We start from the raw sequence: 21474 nt of genomic DNA on the forward strand, positions 1-21474 counted from the left end.
ACTGGAAAGAAGATGAAAAGAAATCTAATAGGGCTAACCAAAATGTAATCCAAGGCAGGGAAGGGCCTTAAATGTTCTTAGTTACACCGGCTTTGAGAAAAACTTCACAGTCTTGGCATTGCTGACCAACTGGCAGTATGAAGTTCCTGAACAGTAATCACTTGCAAGGAAAGCGACCCTGTAGCATGGGGACGGGCAGAGGCTGAAAAATAGAAGAGGAAGATCAAATGTTTTGAAACGTCTAGTAAGATACATATCTCAAACTTCACATTCTCCTTTGACAGGAAATCACAGGGTTGTTATGAATCTGGATAAGAGACACTCAAGTACCATGAGTCACTCAGGTAGAGATCTCTCCACCACAGGGCAGTATTCTAGGAACACTGTCAACTGACAAGGGTCTTCATTTCAGATGAGAATACCTTACCAATTCTGCAAGAAAAATATAGGAAAGGTAAGACTTTACCAAAAAACTATCTTAAAAACTCCTGCTGTCTTTTTCCTTCTAGTTCAACCCCATTTCTTTTATCGGTGGTAGTTTCCTGGGAATCACGAGGGTCCATCAGAAACAGACAGGCGATATGAAGCCCCCTCTTGACAACTTCATATACTGGAAGAATTGACTCTAGGACACTGAAGATGGTGAACAGTTTTCCCTCTTGGTAGAACTTGTCCCTATCTAGTCTTTCCATCTTCCAAACTCTTGAAATGATAAGAAATTTGATATTTTTCTTACTAAAGGAAGCAAGATGAAATACACAAGTGCTTCCTCCAAACAAAGTGTGTGTTACTCACTTAAAATTTGCCTTTTCTTTGTATAAATGCCAGACTCTTGGGAAATAACAGATGGTCTAAAATGGAATGACTGAGCATAGCTTAATTGAAGGGCAGTCTGCCATTGCAGGTAGGTTTAGAGAAAGTATATTTAATGATGGAACCATTGAGAATGGAGAATGATGGGATGTTAAAGAGAGGTTAATATCACTAGATATTGGGAAGGGGGGGTTACCAAAATTGAGCCACCTGAAGCTGTAGTTTTAGGAAAGATGCACAAATAGATTCTTTAGGCCATTACCAGTTCACAATATAAGAAAGCAAACAAGGAGAAAAAGATTTAAAAACCAATTTTCTGTCCTCTTACTCTCTATATTCCAGTCCATCTGTCATATTGACTAAATGTTACATACATAGAAAAAAAGGATTCTGGGTATCAACGTATGTGAATTAATGCACCTTCTCTCTGGCAAATATCATGTAACCCTTTTATTAAATACAATAAAAAATATTTAAAAAAAGAAAAAAAAGGATTCTATTGATATTTGATCCATAAGTCTCCTCTCAGGATGGAAAAAGAACAGAAAAGTGGGACACGAAATATTGGCAAGTGAGGAAATCTATTTCTTCTCATAGTCTTCTACCTTTAGTATTTTCTTATACCTTCTCTATTTCAGTGTATTTAGATAAAATTTTTACTCTGCCTCCTCAGGTTTATTTGACTTCATTTGTTCTTACCTCCTTATATTGACTATACCATAGCTTTTAAACAATCTTTCACTTGGATTACATTATTTAAGAGTACATATATAGGACATTTTCCTCATCCTTTAGGAAAAATGATGTGCTATTTCCAGGGAAATAGATGGACCTTGACAAAATTATGTTATGTGAGATAGGTCAGGATCACAGAGACAGGGGACACATGTTTTACCTTACATGTAGATGTTAGCTCTAATTTATAATCACATATAAAAATATGTACGGAGTCATATGTATATATACATAAACACATTGTCTCAAATATGACCTATGCACAGGAGATTTGCAATGGTATAACTCCTTCAATGACAGCTCCTGATGGAGGAGGGAGGTGGAGAATGGGGAGGGAGAGAAAGGATAAGCAAATACAGTCACATGTGAAAATGGAATAAGGTAACTTGAGGAGACAGATAGGGTTGGGATAGGGCAAACTGATCAAGATGCATTATATTAAAAATGGATATATTTAATTGAAACCCATAATAAATGTTGAAACTGTTGCAAGTCAGTATTTATAATATATAAAACGGATAGTATATGATAGTAGAAAGACAACTGCATATAAATATGATAAAATCCAGGGAAATGGGGACAAAAACATGAGAAAGGGTAGCAATGTTTGTGAAGTAATGCACCATCTATCTGGAGAGGTAACCTTTCTATTAATTACAACAAAAATATATTAAAAATAAATAAATCTGATAAAATCACAATGAATGGATGAGGATGACATTCCTCCTTACTTTTATAAGGAGATTCTTCTTGTAAACTTAATGTCTCTTCTTATGACTTTTGCTGAACTGGCAGGAAATGTGCTTGTGTTCTGATTTCTGGACCAGATGTCCACACAGGAGCACCCCCTGCATATATATTCTCAACTTGGCTGTGGAAGACTTTTTACTTTTGCTGCCACATTATAGATACTGTGATAAATTCCGTAATCTCTTTCTATATAATCCACATCAACATTTAAAGTATTTTTTGTCACTCTGTACACCTTGGCTATCCTACAGGCCAGTATCAAGCATTGCCATCTATCGTGTGATCCATCTGGTGTGACCGTTACCACTAGAGCCACATTAACTGTCACATATATCTGACTAGTTTGTCCCTGCTGCCAAACATCATGTAAGGTACCATTAAAGGTTCCTGTTTACAGATTTAGATGATAATTACTGTCAGAAATTTAATTTAATCATAACTACCTGACTGATACATGTATGCATATATATATATATATATATATAATTTGTAATTCTCTAAGTCTAGTCTGGGTCTGTCAGAATTTTCTATCGCTCTAGAGGGTGAAGGTGTTAATGCCTAATCTGTAGATATATGTGACTTAAGATACATGCTACTCAAAATGCTGGTCTGACATCTGCTCTTAGCCAGCTAGAGATTATATTACTTTGGGTTCAAACTTGTACTGGCACATTCTTTCAGTGTGCTTTTTCTGTTCCATCCATCCTGTCCTGTGTTAACAGCTGCACCAACCCATCATTTACTTCTTTGTTGGCTCCATTAGGTAGGGATAATGCAGGCTTTCTAGCTGGTTCTCTAGAGGGTTATGCAGAAAAGTCCTAAAGAGGAAAAACATAAATATAGCCATCCTTGGGAAGCCCTGGAGATATGGCAATGATGGAGAGCTTCTGCTTTAATTGGTCATTTGCTTTCAGAATCAACTTCTCCCAATCAGCTTGGGAAATCTTAATTTTTCTCATTCATGGCTCCAGATCTTAAAGCAGTTAAGATAATAATCATCCTCTGAGACCTAAGAGATGTAGCACCTCTTAAACATAAAATTCATCTTTATTAATTTCACCATTTTCAAGTTAGTCAAGCACTAAGTCATATAACTAGATACATATATCTAATGTAGATTGACTGTTTCTTGTGGTTTCTTTCACATGACCTATGTTAGAATTCCAAGTATCTCTTCTATTTCCTCTCTTTTGCTTTTGCTCTGATTTATCCTGATTGTATTGCTCCACGATCCTTTGTGGCAGGTTTACAAGAGACTTAACAGTCTTTGTGCAAGGCCTTGTATGTCAATTGTTTTCTTTTTCTTATGAGATCACAACATTGGCTTCATTCATCAATTTTACACAAATATTTCAGTTAACAATTTTATAAAATGGTATATTAATTTTAAAGGGTACATTTTAAAATAATTTTAGAATAATCTTTACTTAAGGAAAAGTTAAGGGTATAGTGATATATGAGCACAAGTGTACAGTTTACGTGTTTTGGCAAATGAATATAGCCAAGTAAATTAAAAACACAGTGGCCCAGTGCCATACTTTGTTATTTATTATAAAGCCATCCAGAACAATCTCACACCATTTGGTTATGCTAGCTAGGTTCACTGTTGGCGATAATCAGATACATAGCACAGGGAGGTGGACTGGATGGGGAGGGGGGTGGGATGGGAGGAACTGATGCACAGTAGAAGCTGGGAAGATGCCCAGAAACATCTCTGTGAGGATTCTGACTCAAAATGTATCTGGTCTTTGATTCGCTCCCTTCACCTTCTACAGGAAATCACGGGAGCTGTGCAGAATCTTGATAAGCTCCGCTTCACCAGTGGGCTTCACTCCAGAACCTCCAGGTTTCTTCTGATATTGGACTGAAAAAGGCTCTTCCTCTTCATTTTGAGTCCATTCTCCAACTGCACAGAAGAATGGATGAAAGGTAAAGGGATATGCACACCAATCAGATTCCCAATAATAGCATGAGCTCTGAGTTAATATCTTTGTATTTCCACATTGACGTGACACATGCAACATTATGATAGGGTGCTTTTTCAGAAAAAAGGCAGGAGCTAGGTGATTCTGAAAACTGAGTGCAGGTAGACCTAATGGTTGCACTTTCAAATGAGTCAACTAAATCAAGTAGAAAATCTAGTCAATTAGATTTTTCTTGCTGTATTCTCCCTTTCAATAATTCAGATCTTTATCACAGGGGTGGGAATGCTGCCTCTTAACCCCATAAAAGTAGCAAGGTGACACAAAAAATATTGTTTCCTACCAGAAAACCAGGAGTGGAGCTGTAGTTCCTCTCTCTCTCTCTCTCTCTCTCTCTCTCTCTCTCTCTCTCTCTCTCTCTATATATATATATATATATATATATATATATATATATATATATGTGTGTGTGTGTGTGTGTGTGTGTGTGTGTGTGTGTGTGTGTGTGTGTGTATTTCCTGTAGCTTAAGTTGTCATTGTTTTGCTAGCTTACCAAAGTTACTGTCTTTGGCATGTTTTGGAAATATCATGGAAGAAAACATTAGCTCAAGTTGGAATACTTGAGTAGCATTACACAAAGGGAAGAGTTAATGGAAACAGACAATGATAGCTGATAAAACATCCTTCGGCAAACAACAATAAAGCACTATTCCAAACACCTAGGCTTAAAGGGGCAGGGGAAGAAGCCATCACCAGAGAGCACGGTGTACTTGAAGCATTACAAGAGAAAGGCAGAAAGGTAGAGAAACCACCACACAGCCTCACATAGAGGGAGCTAGAAGATTAAACAAAACATTTTTTTTAATCCCTGTTTTCCTGTTTCCTGGTGTTGTCTCAGAGGCTTAATTCAACCTTAAACAAAGAGGGATAGTATCCTATTGAATACATAGAAGACACATTTATGGGCTATCAAATAGGATTAAGGGGGATGGAATAAAAATCCTTATTAAAAAGAAGTGCTTTCCTCATATTTCATACCTTTTACTTGCTGGGAGATTTCAATCTAATTACACTGAGTCACTTTTCATCTTACTCCACCAGAGTTATTTTTGCCCCATTTGCAGCTTCCTATTTTTTATAGTCACTTTTATGGAACATTTATCATGTTATTAAAAAAATGCTTTGAGGGGCCAGGAGTTTAGCCTAGTGGTAGAGTGCTTACCTATCATGCACAAAGACCAGAGTTCAATTCCTTGGTACCACATACATAGAAAAAAGCTGGAAGTGGTTCTTGACTCAAGTGGTAGAGCTCTAGTATTGAGAAAGCCCAAGGACAGTGCTCAGGCCCTGAGTTCAAGCCAGGACTGGCAATAAATAAATAAATAATGCTTCGGGAATGAACGGTAAGAAAAAAAAAGACCATACAATTTATTGGTTGGTTATCAGTTTGGCTAACCCAGTTGAGAACCATTATGTTAATGAGCATAACAAAAAGTACTTTACAATTGGACTTAAGAACTTCTTCCAAATATGCTGCCCCTCAAATCCACAATGGGCATCCTCAGCCTTGGGGTCCCATATGACTCTTTATCTAGTCAGAACTCTAGCCCGTGTAGAAGACGCAAGTAAGGGAAGAATTATTTCTGTCTATTAATTCTGTGACTCCAGAGGCAGGCCAACCCATCTGTTTCTCTCACAGTGGTCAATACCAGTGTGATTGAAAAGGAGAACCGGGTCAGGGAGTTTGGCCTAGTGGTAGAGTGCTTGCCTAACATGCATAAAGACCTGGGTTCAATTCCTCTGTACCACATAAGTAGAAAAAAGCCAGAAGTGGTGCTGAGGCTCAAGTGGTAGAGCTCTGGACATGAGAAAGTCCAAGGACAGGGCTCAGGCCCTGAGATCAAGCCCAGAAACAGCAAAAAAAAAAAAAAAAAAAAAAGACTGACACTGAGAGTAATTGTGATCACTCTAGTCCCATGATTGCATCTCAGATAGGGAGAGCTTGGGTTTCTCAGGATTTAGGGATAATGGAATAGTAAAATCTGAGCAAACTTTGGAGAAGCATCCAGGAGACCTGCTCTTAATGATGTGATCTTAGGAAAGCCCTTCTAGCTATATAAACCTCATTTCCCCCCAGTATTAAGTGAAGGTAGATGAAGACAGTAGACAGCCTTGAAGAAGAACATGAAAAATATTGATCAAAATATCAAATATGAAAGCGAGCAAAATGGAAATAATTTTCTGCTTATGCAGTTTCACGTTTGGGTGAGGAACACAACTTAGCCAAAGAATTCACAAACTAGACTATATCTTTAGCAAAGATGGAAGAGCTTCTGCTTTTCCTCTCATTCCTTGTTCAAGACAATCAAGATTGTAGGAGCTTACCTGTCAAAGAGCAAGCATGATGAGTGAACTTAGTCATGGATGCCTCCGTAGCCCAGAGGAAGCTGCGTCTTCTTTCCTTTTCAGGACCTGCTTTTCAGCTGAGTATTCCGGATTCTGAAATAATATCTACTTTTGTGAGGCAGGAAAAACTCCTGACTTCTTGTATCTGGACTTCATTAAATTTTTACCAAATTGTGGTTTCTCCTCCCCTCCTCCACCCCACCCCAGTCCTGGAACTTGAAGTCAGGGCCTGGGCACTTGAATTCAGGGCCTGAGCTTTCTCAAGGCTATAGCCTATCACTTGACCCACAGCACTGGCTTTTTCTGTGTATGTGGTATGGAGGAATTGAACCAAGACTTTGTGCATGCTAGGCACTTACCACTCCCAGCCCTAACACTGTACTTTTTATACTCTCCCACTCATTTTCTTCCACACAGAAACTTTCATAAGCAAAGGAAGTCTACTAAGGATATCCTGGGAGAAAATGGAACAGGTTGAAATGGGGTAGGATTATATTATATACTCTGTGGCACACTTAATCATCTTGCACAAGCACTGTGCATTTTCAATATTTCTTTTCAGAGGCTCTCAAACCTCACTCTACTTTCCTACTTCCTCTTCTGAATTGCGAACTTCAGCTTCATCGCCAGCCCTCCTCTCGCTCTTTGTATCAAAACTGCTTATAGGCACTGAGCAGAGTCATACAAAGACCCCGCTAAGAAGTCCTGTCAGTGGTCAGAATCAGTCACTTGGGCCCCCACACAGAGTTCTTCACCAAAATACTTAGGCAGGGTGACATTTTCTTCGTCATGTTGCATTCATCAGCTGTAATTCTTCTTCTTTATTTTCACTTTTATTTTCTATTTTCTGCAAATCATACAATATTGTAGGAATTCTGCATTTTTTCTTTTGTTGAAATAATATTAGCCATACATATTATGCTACACACAGGTCTAAGTTGTGGCATGTGTTCCCTCTGTCTTCAAGGGCTGACGTACAAGATATTTCTAGACCACCAGGTTTAATCATTGTCAGGAATGTCCAAGACACAGCTCATGGTTCTCCAGTGGTCCTAAAGCAAGATTTCCTTTTTCTTTTTCAGAGGGAAGTCTTTTGTGTGTAAAGCTCTAGCTCCTGAGTGGAGGTGTCTGGATCAAAGAACACCCATATTATTTAGAGGACCCTAGGTGGAGAATAGATGGCTCAGGCTGCAGAGTCAAACAAAAACTGGATTTAAATACAGACTCCAGGACCTGTCAAATGTTGATCATTCACTTAATCACTTCAGTCCTTGTTCCCTAATTCTCTATAACAGGAACAGTAGTTCCCAATAACAAGATAAGATGGTCCTGGGAATAAGGGACTGCATAGTAGGCTCTCAAATTTTGTTTGTGTTCTCAGCAGCACCAGTGGTGGTTTTGTGAGCCAGGATCCAATCCTCCAATTCCAGTGGACAGAAGCCACAACAGTGAATGACACCATTGAGTTGCCTTATCCAAAGTGTGTCAAACATCTGGTCCTGCAATTGGTAAACCTCATCATTGCCCCACTTGGGCTGGCAGGAAATGCAGTTGTGCTCTGGCTCCTGGGATTCCAAATGCGCAAGAATGCCATTTCAATCTATATCCTGAACCTGGCTGCGGCTGACTTCCTGTTCCTCATCTGCCTCATTTTAAGTTCCATGCTGCATGTCATTAAGTTCTACTCATTCTTTGTCCCTGCACCTGTCATCTTAGACATTGTGGAAATCATTCCCTATATTCCCTATATTACAGGACTGAGCATACTCAGTGCCATTAGCACTGAGCGCTGCCTGTCAGTCTTGTGGCCCATCTGGTACCACTGCCACCGCCCAAGATGTATGTCAACAGCCATATGTGTCTTGCTCTGGGCCTTGTCTATAATGCTGAACATTCTAGAATGGTACGTCTCTGGCATTTTAGGTTTGTTTGGTCAATGGCAATGGTGGAAAAATGTTGATTTGATCATAACTGCATGGCTGTTTATTTTATTGACGATTCTCTCTGTGTCTAGCCTGACCTTACTCATCAGGATGCTCTGCAGTTCTAGGCGGATGCCACTGACCAGGCTGTATGTGACAATCTTGATAACAGTGCTGGCCTTCCTTATCTGTGGGCTGCCTTTTGGTCTTTCCTGGTTCCTCATAAGCTGGCTTTCGATTGATTCTTATCATCACTTCTGTAATATTCATCCAGTTACTGTAGTCCTATGCTGTGTTAACAGCTGCAGCAACCCCATTATTTACTTCTTCACTGGGTCCTTTAGGCAACAGCGGCAGCGGAGAAGCCTCAAGCTGATTCTCCAGAGGGCTTTGCAGGATTCTCCTGATATAGATGACCATAGAGACAGCAATCCTCAGAGAACACTGGAGGTATTGAAAAGCAGAATGTTAGAGTGACCCTGGAAACCCTGTTTTGATCAGACATATGTGGCTTTGAAAGTTCATACTACAGTTATCTTAGACTCTTGCTTTAGAAATGTCTTAGTGATCTTGCAATGCCTTCAAATAGGACATTTTTGTCTTCTTAAAAGCAAAGTAGAAATAAGAATGTCTCTACTTTTTAAAAATTATCAATTGATTCCTCAAATTTCCTCTAAATAATACTTTAAAAAATTTACTACTTCCATGAAATAGGGAAGAGAAGGGGGAAAACAAGATGATTGGGAGGGGGTGAGGGGAGAGAAAGGGGGACAAAAACATGAAAAGGGGTATCAATGTGTGAGAAGTAATGCACCTACTACCTGCTGAATATAACTGTAACCCCTCTATATATTACAATAAAAAATTGAAGAAAGAAAAATAATGCAATAAAAATGGAAACTCCTACTTTTCTCCCATGCTATATGTTCCCCAGAGAATTATATCATGTCCTTTTATTTGGGACAGTGTTGCAGATAGAAGCTTGGTTCTAAAGTAGTGAGCTTTGCTGCATCTAAATAGTACAGTTTTCTAGCATGAGGGGAAATAATTTCCTTGGAGACAGTGCTTTCCTGCATATGGAAAGGACATAACATTTCAATTTTTATAAAGTCTTTTGGTGACATTTTCCCATTGCATGGTGACAGGTTGGCTTTGGATTCAGATACACGAAACCATGGCATATGTCTTTCCCATCTGGTTATTTAACTCTTTTGCTTACCAGAATAGAGTCTAGAAATGCATCCAGACAATTTCCTGTATGTCCATAAATCTTGAGTACATCAGAGGAGGGCATCTTGAGTCCATGCTGACCTACTGATGGGCCTAGGCCACTTGCCCATCCCATGCAACCCAAGCAAGTACTGAGGTTATTGGTGTCTCCAAAATCTATACCCATTAGAGATTTGGAATAGGCTTTCAGATTAAGAGAATGAGATTTGACTTTTCCATAGTCATGGACTCAGGGCACCAACCACGTGAGTTAAATATTCCCAGACATTCAAGTCTCTAGAATGTGGGTATAACCATAGTGAAAAGCATCATGACCTGTGCCACGACTGCTGTGACATGCTTTCTGAACATGATGTGGTGTGCATGGGGCACCAATATTGTCAATATGCATATAGTGATTGTAAAAGTATATATGTCTTGATTGCTGTTTGCTAAAAGATTAGTGTAGACTTGAAATAAGAAATCTTCTTAAAAACACTTATCTAAACTTCAACCATCTGCCTTAATATTTCCAGCTTTATTTTAAAAAAAATCAAATGGAAAACACTATCTGTGTGTGCATGGGTAGTGATGAAAAGTAATATTGAAAGATAACTTATCAAGCATATCATAGAATCCAGGTAGACAGAAAAGGAAATTTTTGTAATTTGCTGGGCATTGAATTTGAGGCTCCATGGATGCTAAGCAATGTACTGCAACTGAACCACACTCCAGCTCAAACTCTTAGTTTAGATTTTGCTTGTTTATTTGTGGTGCCTGGTGTTGAACTTAGCCCCTTGCATATGTCAGGAAAATACCATTTAGCTGCATTCCAAGGCCTCCCAGTGCCATGTTAATAAAAGTAGCTTGGAAAATAGTTTTCCAGTGGAAATCAGTATTTAGTTATGGTTGAAAAAAAAATCTCTCCTAAGGAAAAGGTAAGACTAGAAGGCTGTGAGCAATGAGTTGCTCCAACATGGCTTTGGCATGATAAGGAGCACCGTGTATTTTGTAAAATTAGTTGGAAATAGACTTACATTAGGGGCAAGTCCAAACAAAACCAGCTAGATTATCTTAGCAAGGTAAGTCTAAAGGCAACAAATTGTTCTCCCTCTCTTTCAGCGAAGTATTTAACCCTACAGGGTCCAAAAAGCACACATACAAACCGAAAGATGGAACAAGGGGAAGTATGTGGTAGAGAAGAGATGACAGCAATAAGGAATGATGCTGCTTACTCAGTGCAGTCTTTTTGTTTTGCCCCTTATTGGGCCAATGTTAGGAACAGAGGACAAAGTTCATCTTCAAATTAAGTTAAAACTTAATCCCTGATATGAAAATCCAACTCCAAGTAGTTTTTCCTTTTATTTTTGTCAGTCCTAGAGCTTGAACTCAGGGCCTGAGCACTATCCTTGAGCTTTCTCAAGGCTAGTGTTCTACTACTTGAGCCACAGCACCCCTTCTGGCTTTTTCTGTGTATGTAGTACCAAGGAATCAAACCCAGGGCTTCATGCCCTCTAGGCAAGTACTCAACCATCAGGCCACACTGCCAGCCCAAGTGTTTTTATTGCCCTGATATGAAAGATGGCATATGAGTGGGTAGCCTCACAGTCAAAGGCTAGATGAAAATCTATACCTCTTTTTATCGCATTGGCCTAGATGCCCATCAATAGAATTTTAGCCATTCACTAAGAAGAATAAACTTTTAGAGAAAGAACACAAAGATGCCATACCTATGTACCTCGGGTGAGATAAAATAATACTTATTTATATGAACTCCAAACAATGGAAATAAGGGGCTTTCCCTTTGTTGTTGTTTTTCTTTTTGTCTTGTTTCCTTTATCTGTCTTTGGGAGGGATAGAGAGTGAACGAATGCAGCAGTGGTACTCATTAGACACTATGATGAAAAGGAAGTATAAAACTTATAGGTGGGGACAGGAGGGAAAAACTGGAGGAGAGTGAAGGAAGGGATGACATTGTCAAAAGAAAATTGTACCCTTTTCTTGACTTATGTAATTCTAATTCTTCTGTATAATAACAATAAAAAAATTTAAGGAATGAAATGATAGTTTACTGAAACATGGATCTTGTTAAGTGCAATAAAACAAGTATCTTACATTTCCTCTCATTTGTGAAAGATAGTAGGAAACAAAACCAAAACCCCAAACCCCTAAGACCATGAAAGTAAAAAGGGGACTGATAAGGAGATGGAAAGGAGTAAGAAAAAGGAGAGGGAGGCAGAAAAAGGATAAGAGTAAAATACAAGGAATGAGTAAGATCAAAATGCATTATATGGGAAAGTCATAATGACCTTCTCTTACTGTGAACAATGTAATTTATAACAATAAATATAATAATCCTAAAAGAAACAGTGTCCACAGTATCTTTATATCTAAATTAAAAATTTCTCTCTTAGCCTACAAGTGTAATCACTTGTGACAGTGATATATATCAGCTTCAAAAGTTCTACTGAGTAAATAAATGATACAAGTCTGAGTCTTTAAAGGGCATTTAAAGTTACTTAAAAGGATAATTAAGAAAACATGGGAAAAATTTTCACATTCTTAATGTTTCTGGCAGATATGTATATGCTTGTTACAAAAAATGTCTCATTTAAGTGCAGGAGACAGTCTCAGATATACTTTCATAGGCAATGTTGTCCCTGTATGGCTACAGCATATAGTTCATATTACTGTAGCTGATAGAGCCTACTGTGCATGTAGATTTTATGCTATGTTCTATAGTCTATTTCCCCTAGCTCCATGAAAGCCAAATAACTCAGGAATATCTAAAACTCTACTCTTAGGATTGGTTCCATCCTGAATCAACTTCTGAATCTCTGCCCTCTCTCTAGATTGACATCTAACATCTAGATCTAACATCTCCTGGATCTAACATAACCTCAAACAACACTGAACATCAATTTGAAAACACATTTCTTTTCCTAAAAAGAGTGAGATCATTGCCAAGTAAAATCAGCCAAGAGTAGAGGCATCCAAGGGAATGAAATGTGGTGGCTAAGACAGCACCTAACAGTGGGGGCGGCCTAGATTTTATGTGAGCTGCTCTGCACCTGATGGGTATAAAATCTTGTCTACTCTAAGGCTTTTTTTTTTTCATTTGTAATGTGGTCACAAGATCCATCTGCTACTGGAACTAATGATATTCATCTTGGCAGAGTTGCCAAACAAATGTTACTGGAACAGGTGATGTATCAGGGGGAAGGCCTCCACAGCCTAGCCCTTGGGGATAGAGTTTGTGATGGCTCAAAAGAAAAGGATTTAAGGGAACATTGAGCTAGATACCAAGAAATTTCATTAGTAAAGCAAAGGAAAGGAAAATTTAAAAGGATAATACACAATCCCAGACATAGGTGCTAGTATATGTGATAGCAGGTATGATGAGTGTTCTAGCTTCGCAAATATTTATGGTGAAAAAGTAGTTTGGAAGCCTGACTATAATTTATCTTGGGGTGAATGCTTCTCTTTACTCCGGACATCTGGTATATTCCATCATTGTTGCCATACTGGCTTACCAATTGAGCCCAGAGAAGTTCAAGACTGACTTGTTTACTAAATTTTGGGATATAAAGACCTTGTTATCCAAGCATCCCTGTAAGTTAGAGGATAATTTCTGTCAGATGCTTTCTGCAAGGGAGATGTCCCCCCCCCTTTTTTTTGTCAGCGATGGGGCTTGAACTCTGGGCCTGGGCATTGTCCCTGAGCTCTTCAGATAAAGGCTACTGCCCCACCCTTTGAGCCCCAGTCCCACTTCCCATTTTCCAGTGGTTAATTGGAGATAAGAGCGTCACATTCTGTAGTGCCCAGGCTGGCTTTGAACTGAGATCCTCAGATCTCAACCTCCTGAAGATTATAGGCGTGAGCCACCACACCTGAAAAATTTTCATTTTTGAGATACATGTTTTTCTTTCCAAACATGAGGAGTTATTTTCCCAAGTGTTTTAGTTACTTTTCTATTTATTTTTCCAGGCTCAGGGCATTTTCTATAATACCCTATTTTAGAGCGCACTCATCATTTGGACAAGGTCCAAAAGGATGGGTTTGTTCTATTTCCTTCTGTTTTTCTTTTGACTGAACATTGCTATTTACTAAGATGGGGGAAAGCTTAAAGCAAAGAAAATAGCACACACACTCACACACACACACACACACACACACACACACACACACACACACGTATATATTTTGCCAGTCCTGGGTCTTGAACTCAGGGCCTGGATACCAAGAAATTTCATTAGTAAAGCAAAGGAAAGGAAAATGTAAAAGGATAGAACACAATCCCAGACATAGGTGCTAGTATATGTGATAACAGGTGTGATGCATCACAAGTGCAAGGCTAGCACTCTATCACATGAGCCACAGGACCAATTGTGGCTTTTTCTATGTATGTGTACCAAGGAATCAAATCCAGGACTTCATGTGTGCTAGGGAAGCAGTCTGCCACTAGGCTGCACTCCTGGGCCACTTACATGCTTTTAATCATGCCTTTACAGCCCACGTTCCTACCAGCATTTAGGTCTTCAGAAGATGCTCATGTTGTTTGGCAATGATGGTCAGCTGGCAGCATGAAACCCCACAACATCAACCACTTGTTAATGGAAAGTGGGAAGGTGACTGATAGGGTGATGATGAGTAGAGGCTGAGAGATAAAAATAGACTAAGATAAAATGTTCAGTAACATCATGCAAGGAACAGGACTCAATAGTCTCCACACTCTCATTTGCTGTCCTTCCTATTGAGTCATTTGAGCATCACAAGAACTCCAGGAGAGGTAAGTGTCCTGTGGAGAATTTCTTCACAACCACACAGCATACCAGTAGAAAAGAATGGAGGAAAGACAAGACGAATCAAGAACCTGATGTTAACGGGGCGTGAGCTCAGAGCGTGAGTGTTGATCCTGAGCTCTTTTGTCCAAGGATAGCACTCTATCACCTGAGCCATAGTACCATTGGATTTTTGGTAATTATTTGGAGATGAGTCTCACAGACATTTCCTTCATGGACTGGCTTTGAATTGTTATCCTTAGACTTCTGAGTAGCTAGGATTACAGGTGTGAGCCACCACACCCCTGGGGAGTTTGTCTTTTAAAAATTTAATCCAGATCATCATCCTTTCACCTTGGGATGGAGCATCCTGGGAACAAATTGTAGCTCTAGCAAGAACAAACAGGGGTTATGAAGCTTTATCCTGGTGATTTTGAGTGCTGGCAGACTGAACTCTGGGTTGTTAGAAAGGACTTCTACATACAAATTCACAAAGAACTCACCCAGCCTATAACAAGATCTTCAAAACAGCAACGAAAGTCTACAGAAGGAATTCATTGAAGAACTTTTTTGAATAACTAGACTGGATTATAATTCATATTACATTTAAGAAATAACATATAGCTAAATTTAGCTGTAGCATGACTCATAAGAAGGAAAATCATAGAAGATGACACTAAAATTGTAATGTTAAGCTAAACAAAAATGAATAAAAAATTCATTGAATGGCAAAGACTTCATTGAAGTCTAAGTTACATGAACTTGAACTCTGCATTTTATAAGAGAAGTCAATTCATCTACCCAGTTACATGAGTAAAGCAGAACTAGAAATGTAATTTTACTATTCAGTAGTAACTATGAAAAAAAACAGAATGAAAAGTATAGAAAGTCATTAGTGGCCTTTGGATGATGAAAATGTAAAAATTCAGAAGACTTTCAACTTCATTCATTTCTATGTCATTTGGAATGAAAACATACCCACTAGTGAATGAATGAATGAATGAATGAATGAATTGCTAGTGATAAGAAAAATAAGAGAAAAAAAGGAAGTCAGGCCAAGAGTGGGCCTTAAATGACCTGTGGTTCATTTTATTCTTCAGTCAGTTATTCCGATTCGCAAGCAAGCCCAGAGAGTTTGATAGTGCTTTTGGCCTAAGCTCATAGGGAATTACAAGTTCTCATTTAATAATTATGTTGAAAGGGAGGTACACATCAGGTAAAATGGCAGCAGAGAATAAATAAATGGACAATGGGCAGATGTCCAGAAACATCTCTGTGAGATGAGATAGAAGGCGAGATTGGACATGAGTTGTAATTGAACAGCTGTCCAGGAACATCTCTGTGGAGGATACGGTCTCAGATTACTCAGGTGTCTGAATTGCCCACAGGAAATCACAGGGGCTGTCTAACACCTTGATAAGCCTCACTGGCCACAAGACTTTTCTCTGACTCTTATAAGTAATCCTCTGCTTTAACAAACACAAGAGGGTCCCCTGGCACCCTTCAATGCTGGACACCATTTGAACAGGCCACCTCTTCACCTTCTGACATAGGAATGGAAGAAAGGTAAGGATTTGTAGCAAGATGTGTTTTGTTTTTAAAGTTTGGTAAGGTTTCTGGCTTAAGTCCTTCCCCTATTACTACCTTGGGATGTTTTGTGTGTGGGATGCTTTCTATAGGGGAAAGGTAGGAGACAGGAAGCTTCATCTGAAAACTGGATGCCACCAACCTCATCTGGGGAGGAGGGCATTCTCCATGGAGTTCTCTAGACAATTCTCCCTTCTGATCCAAGTGTTCTTTATTCCCAACTATTCAAGTATGTTATTCGGGGGAGGCAGCACTCAGGATGGTTCATTTATCTCTCAATGCTTCTCTGAATCCCGAGAATAGAATTTGTCCTTTTTCTACTTAGGGGCTTCTTATCCATATGAGTCTCCTCAAATCCAAGAATATGGCTGACATTTTGAGGCAAGAGAGGATTTCTAGGTTATGACAACCCTTCCTAATTGGCCTTCATCCATCTCTCATTTGCACTCTTATCTCCTTGGCTTCTCTTCCTCTAATTTCTGGAGATTGTTGGTGCTAGTTTTATTTAGTCCAAAATTTTGATGGTAAACTTGGATTGGCTTGAAACTCGTTCCTCCATTTTTCCATCCTCTATTTGTATCAATAGTTGCATGATGCTAGATGGTTAGGAATAGTCTCAAACTCAGATGGCACTGGTACATAAATGCCCAGTACAGAAGCTGTCAGTTGGGTATTACAAGGTTTTACCCTCACTCAGTTTTGTTTTGGGGGAGTATTTGTCTTTATGGATATAACTCTATCACATTTTCTCACATAGATAAATACCACCATATTAAAGACATTGAGCAAACCCTACACCATGCAACTCAGGTACTTTGTCACAACTGAGCCATACTTGACCCTCTTTTTAAAGCAATTTTTTTAAGATAGGATCTTACAATTTTACTTAAATAATTTGGAACAGAATCCTCCTATTTATATGTCATGTATATCTAGGGTAACATGGTATGTATCTCTCTTTACAGTTTGTTGTTGCTGTTGTTTAGACTGATCTTTTGAAATTTTTCCTACGTTCAGTTGAGCTATTATCCAGATGTTTGTTCTCAAGTAGTGAGAATTTCATGTATGAGCCACAACACCTGGACATATTGTTCAAATATTCTATGTGAATCTTAATTTAGTGACAATCATTAATAATATTTTTATTTGAACCACATACTAGCCATATACATATTTAACATTCCAACCATTCAAACACATTATTTTGAATGTTGGTCCATAATTACTTTCTATATTACTTACCCTTGTGCTTTTGCATGCTTTTATACTACAAACATTTTTCATAGTTCAAGGAACCCCCTTTAACCATTCTTGTAAAGTCAAGTGTTTATGCATTGACTCAGCTTTTGTTGTTGTTGTGGGAAAGTTTTATGTCTGTGTCATGCCTGAAACTAAATGAGTACTTTATTGTTGGATGGCTGCAACTTTTAACCCAGAACTTTGACTTCACCATATGGCTAATCCTGGCTCACAAGTTTCTGTATGTGATTAATTCCTTTTCTTTGTTTTTGATAATAGTATTTGGAGTTTTATGTTTCTGTGAATCTGTGTTTGGAATGAATGTATTTAAGATCTCTTTTACCTTGATTGCTGCCTATTTCCTCAGATTAAGCTTACATCTACTATGTCTTCGTATGGCATTTTTTGAGACTCTCCCCCTCTCCTCTCTATGGGTTTTTTTGTCAGCTGGGATTTTATCTTTAGTTGAAATCTGCTTTAGCATTTGTCATTACATTTCACATTCTGCACTTTTTCTGCTTCCATTTACACTCCTCTCACACAAAAGCATTCATCTCCAAGAAACTCTATCAGAGATCTAAAAGAGGGCGTGGAATTGTTTATATTATTCACTTCAGAGCCCAGTACTTAGTGCTTCTCCAAGTAGATATTCCTATACCTCAAATACCTCCTTTCAGCGGGACCTCACCTTCTCACTTCCTTCACTTTATATTGCGGAGCAATTAATCTCATCAGCAAATTCTATCCCCAATTGCCTACCAACATATCTCTAGGGATGTAGCAAAGCAATGTTGTGTCCTTAATCCAATGTCAATTGGTGATCTGCATCAGGTATTTGGGCACACATAAATAATTCTGAATATGTCCAGAGTGGTACACAAGAAGAATTGGGATGAATATATTTTCTTCATCCTATCATGTATCATTTCTAATGCCTTTTATTCTAATTTCATTTCCATTTTCCATTTAACTCAAGTCTTCTAACATACTTTCATATTAATAAGTCTTGAATGTTAAGGCCTTGCACAGAGATATATATCATGTCTTCTTTAGTGTCTGATGGAGACATTTTTAGACCATTCCATCCCTATACCTGTTCTAGAAAGAGCTTAACTTCCTATGGGTTCCTAGGTAGCTCTTCTTTCTCCAATTTGGAAGCATCTTTCTTAATCTTGGGGATGTCAAGATGACCTTTCTGTCTTTCTAAATTCTTGCACCTGAAAGAGGTTTTCTCTTCCAGAAAAGAGCACTTCTGGGACTCTTACACTAGTCCACTGAATACAATGTCTGCAGCATAGTAGGTTTCTGTGTTATTTAGAAGATCTTAGGAGTAGGATCTGAAGCTCAACTTTCCCTTATAAGGAGTATTAGATTTGAAGCCAGACATTGACACCATTTTCTGTAATATAGGGTGATGATGAGATGCACAGACCACATGGGAAGTGTTTAAGTCTTGTTTCTGTTTGCAGGGGCACCACTGGAGGATTACTGAACAAGGATCCAACCACACCAGCCTTTACGACCGAAGTCACAGTAATGAATGAAGATAGTCAGTCCTTCAACCAAACTTGTGCCATGGAAAAGCTGATCCTGAGCTGGATGATCTTCATCACTGCAGTAGTTGGGCTGGCTGGAAATGCAATTGTGATCTGGCTGCTGGGCTTCAGGATGCACAGAAAGGCCATTTCAGTCTACATTTTAAACCTGGCTGGAGCTGACTTCGTCTATCTCTGCTTTAACATCTTTAACTTCATGCAAAAAAATACTAGCTTCTTTATGTTCACTCAGAAGTATTTTGTCCATTTCTCCTTCTTTGGGTTTTTTTATTCCTATATTACAGGCTTGACTTTGCTTAGTATCATTAGTCTAGAGCGTTGCATGTCGGTTTTGTGCCCTATCTGGTACCGCAGCCGCCGCCCAAGACACACATCAACATTTATGTGTATGCTGGCCTGGGCACTGTCCCTGCCACTGACCATTTTGGCAACTTATTACTGTGAGATCTTGGATTTCAGAATATCTAACCTGTGCAAGACATTTCAATTTTCCATTGCTGCATACTTGATTTTATTGCTTGTGATTCTCTTGGGGTCCACCCTGGCTCTGATGGCTAGGTTATTCTGTGGTTCAAGAAAGATGCCACTGAGCAGATTGTACACAACCATCCTGCTCACAGTGTTGGTCTTCCTTTTCTGTGGCCTGCCCTATGGCATCCAGTACTTCCTAATATACTGGCTTCCTGTCAGTAAGCATTACCTTCCCTGTTATCAGATGGTTTTATCTTTCCTTTCCTCTGTTAACAGCTGTGCCAACCCTGTCATTTACTTCTTTGTTGGCTCCTGTAAGCAGTGGCATCGGCTGACCCTCAAGCGGATTCTGCAGAGGGCTTTGCAGGACACTCCTGAAGAGGATGAATCTGGAGCCAACCTTCATCAGGGAACACTGCAGCCATCAAGAAGCTGAGTAGAGCAAAGAACAACTCCTCCCCTCATCTTTCATTGTGGTTTTGGAAGGGAACTTCATGCGAGATTTTGCTCAGGGAATAATTGACAGATTGTCTGCTCTTCTCTCTGACTCCTGCTTCTGAAATGCCTCAGTGATTCCTCTGCATCTTCTCATATGTATATTTTACCCAAGACTGTGAAGATTTGCTTAGAGACAGTTTCAGCCTGAAAGTAGAATATCTGTTTCACTCTATACAAATAAGTTCTTATGTTACTTTCTTTAAATAGTCTCAAATTCATCTCTTTTTTTTTTGCTTTTTATTTCCATTCAATGTCAAGAATCCTTCTCCAACCAACAATAATTTTATACAAGACTTTTTGGTTTTTTTGCCGGCCCTGGGACTAGACTTCAAGGCCCGAGCATTGTCGTTGAGCCTTCTCAAGGCTAGCACTCTACCACTTGAGCCACAGCACCGCTTCTGGCTTTTTCTGTATATGTGGCACCAGGGACTCGAATCCAGGGCTTTGTGCATGCTAGGTAAGCACTCTACCATTAGGCCATATTCCCAGCCCCCAGGATGGCTTTTAAAAGGTTATTTTTCTCTCAAACTCTATTTCGATGGCAATCATATTATTCATATGTAGACAGCTGAGTTCAAAGCAAATAAGCCTAAACATCCTATACTACTATCAAGCCTTTGGAAGTAGTATCAGTCAAGACAATCTTTGTGTCGGTATTTGAATACTTCAGTAAAAGACCTCTGGAGGTCTAGAGGTATGGCGCATTTGGTCCTGAATCTACATTATAAAAAAAAACTAAAGACCTGTGGACATATTTATTATGTACATGAAGGCATGTTCACCTTGGGTTCTGGTAATGAAAGCATGGGTTTTGCCCTTGGAAACTGCTATTTGTGCAGCTCCTATCTAGACTATCTGCAGTCTAGAAAATATAGGGCCAGTTCTCTTTGGCCACTGCAACCTCTACTGGTTTCAACGTGTATATATGTTGGAAACAGTTTGTTTATAGTTCACAGACATTAGGTTTTGGAAGACAATGTGAGCCTCCATATTTTTTTACATTAAGAATATGTTTAGTTGTAAGCCTCCATATTTTTGTATAATTTTTTTCTGTCTGGCTTTCTTTCAGTTTAATGGTCAGTTCCATTGGGATCATAATTAAATAACAGCTAGAAATTTAGCTCAGAGGCACATTTATTGTCTAACATGCTTAAGGTGCTAGGCTGAATCTCTATTGCTACTATAATAAATAAGCAAACAAATAAAAACAGCTGATCCTTCTTTATTCTTATTCATTACACATCTATTTTATTGATTGGTACAATTATCTCAGTTATCTCTTGCTAATATATAACTCAGTACTCTCTCTTCTCCCCCTACTCTCTGGAACATTTGATGGATATCCTTAGGCTTAGCCACTTAATACCTATGGAGGTTATGCAGAACAAGTGTGAATCTGCTTGACTTACAAGTTGCAAAGTTCATGAAGACTTCAAAAAGAAGTATAGAAAAAGAAAAGCTTCTAGAGTCAAAGTAGCTGAAAAGTGTCCACAGATCCTTAGCCCATATGTGGCATTTATCTGAACAGGTGGAACTAGAAGAGACTCCAACTAGATTTTCTCTCTCTGCGTAGTATTAGGGATCA

At 38.9% G+C, this 21474-nt stretch overlaps 1 protein-coding gene across 1 annotated transcript; it reads left to right on the top strand.

The window, feature by feature from the left end:
* The first annotated feature begins 6640 nt into the window (after window positions 1-6640).
* On the top strand, window positions 6641-19827 carry LOC150053084 (mas-related G protein-coupled receptor member X1-like). The gene is made up of 4 exons (XM_090349249.1): window positions 6641-6744; window positions 8008-9015; window positions 18834-19154; window positions 19668-19827. Exons 1-4 carry the CDS (start codon window positions 6641-6643, stop codon window positions 19825-19827), a joined length of 1593 nt encoding a protein of 530 aa, XP_090205375.1.
* Window positions 19828-21474: the final 1647 nt, after the last annotated feature.

This window comes from Megascapheus bottae, chromosome 16 (assembly GCF_031878675.1).
Source record: "Megascapheus bottae isolate mThoBot1 chromosome 16, mThoBot2.hap1, whole genome shotgun sequence".
Lineage (NCBI taxonomy): Eukaryota > Metazoa > Chordata > Mammalia > Rodentia > Geomyidae > Megascapheus > Megascapheus bottae.

Excerpts from the sequence above, each read along its gene's own strand:
- LOC150053084 (XM_090349249.1), top strand. The coding sequence starts at position 6,641 with ATGGATGCCTCCGTAGCCCAGAGGAAGCTGCGTCTTCTTTCCTTTTCA. Across the intron at positions 6,745-8,007 it reads ATAATATCTACTTTTGTGAG|CAGCACCAGTGGTGGTTTTG; the intron begins GCAGGAAAAACT and ends TTGTGTTCTCAG. Across the intron at positions 9,016-18,833 it reads GAGGTATTGAAAAGCAGAAT|GGGCACCACTGGAGGATTAC; the intron begins GTTAGAGTGACC and ends TTCTGTTTGCAG.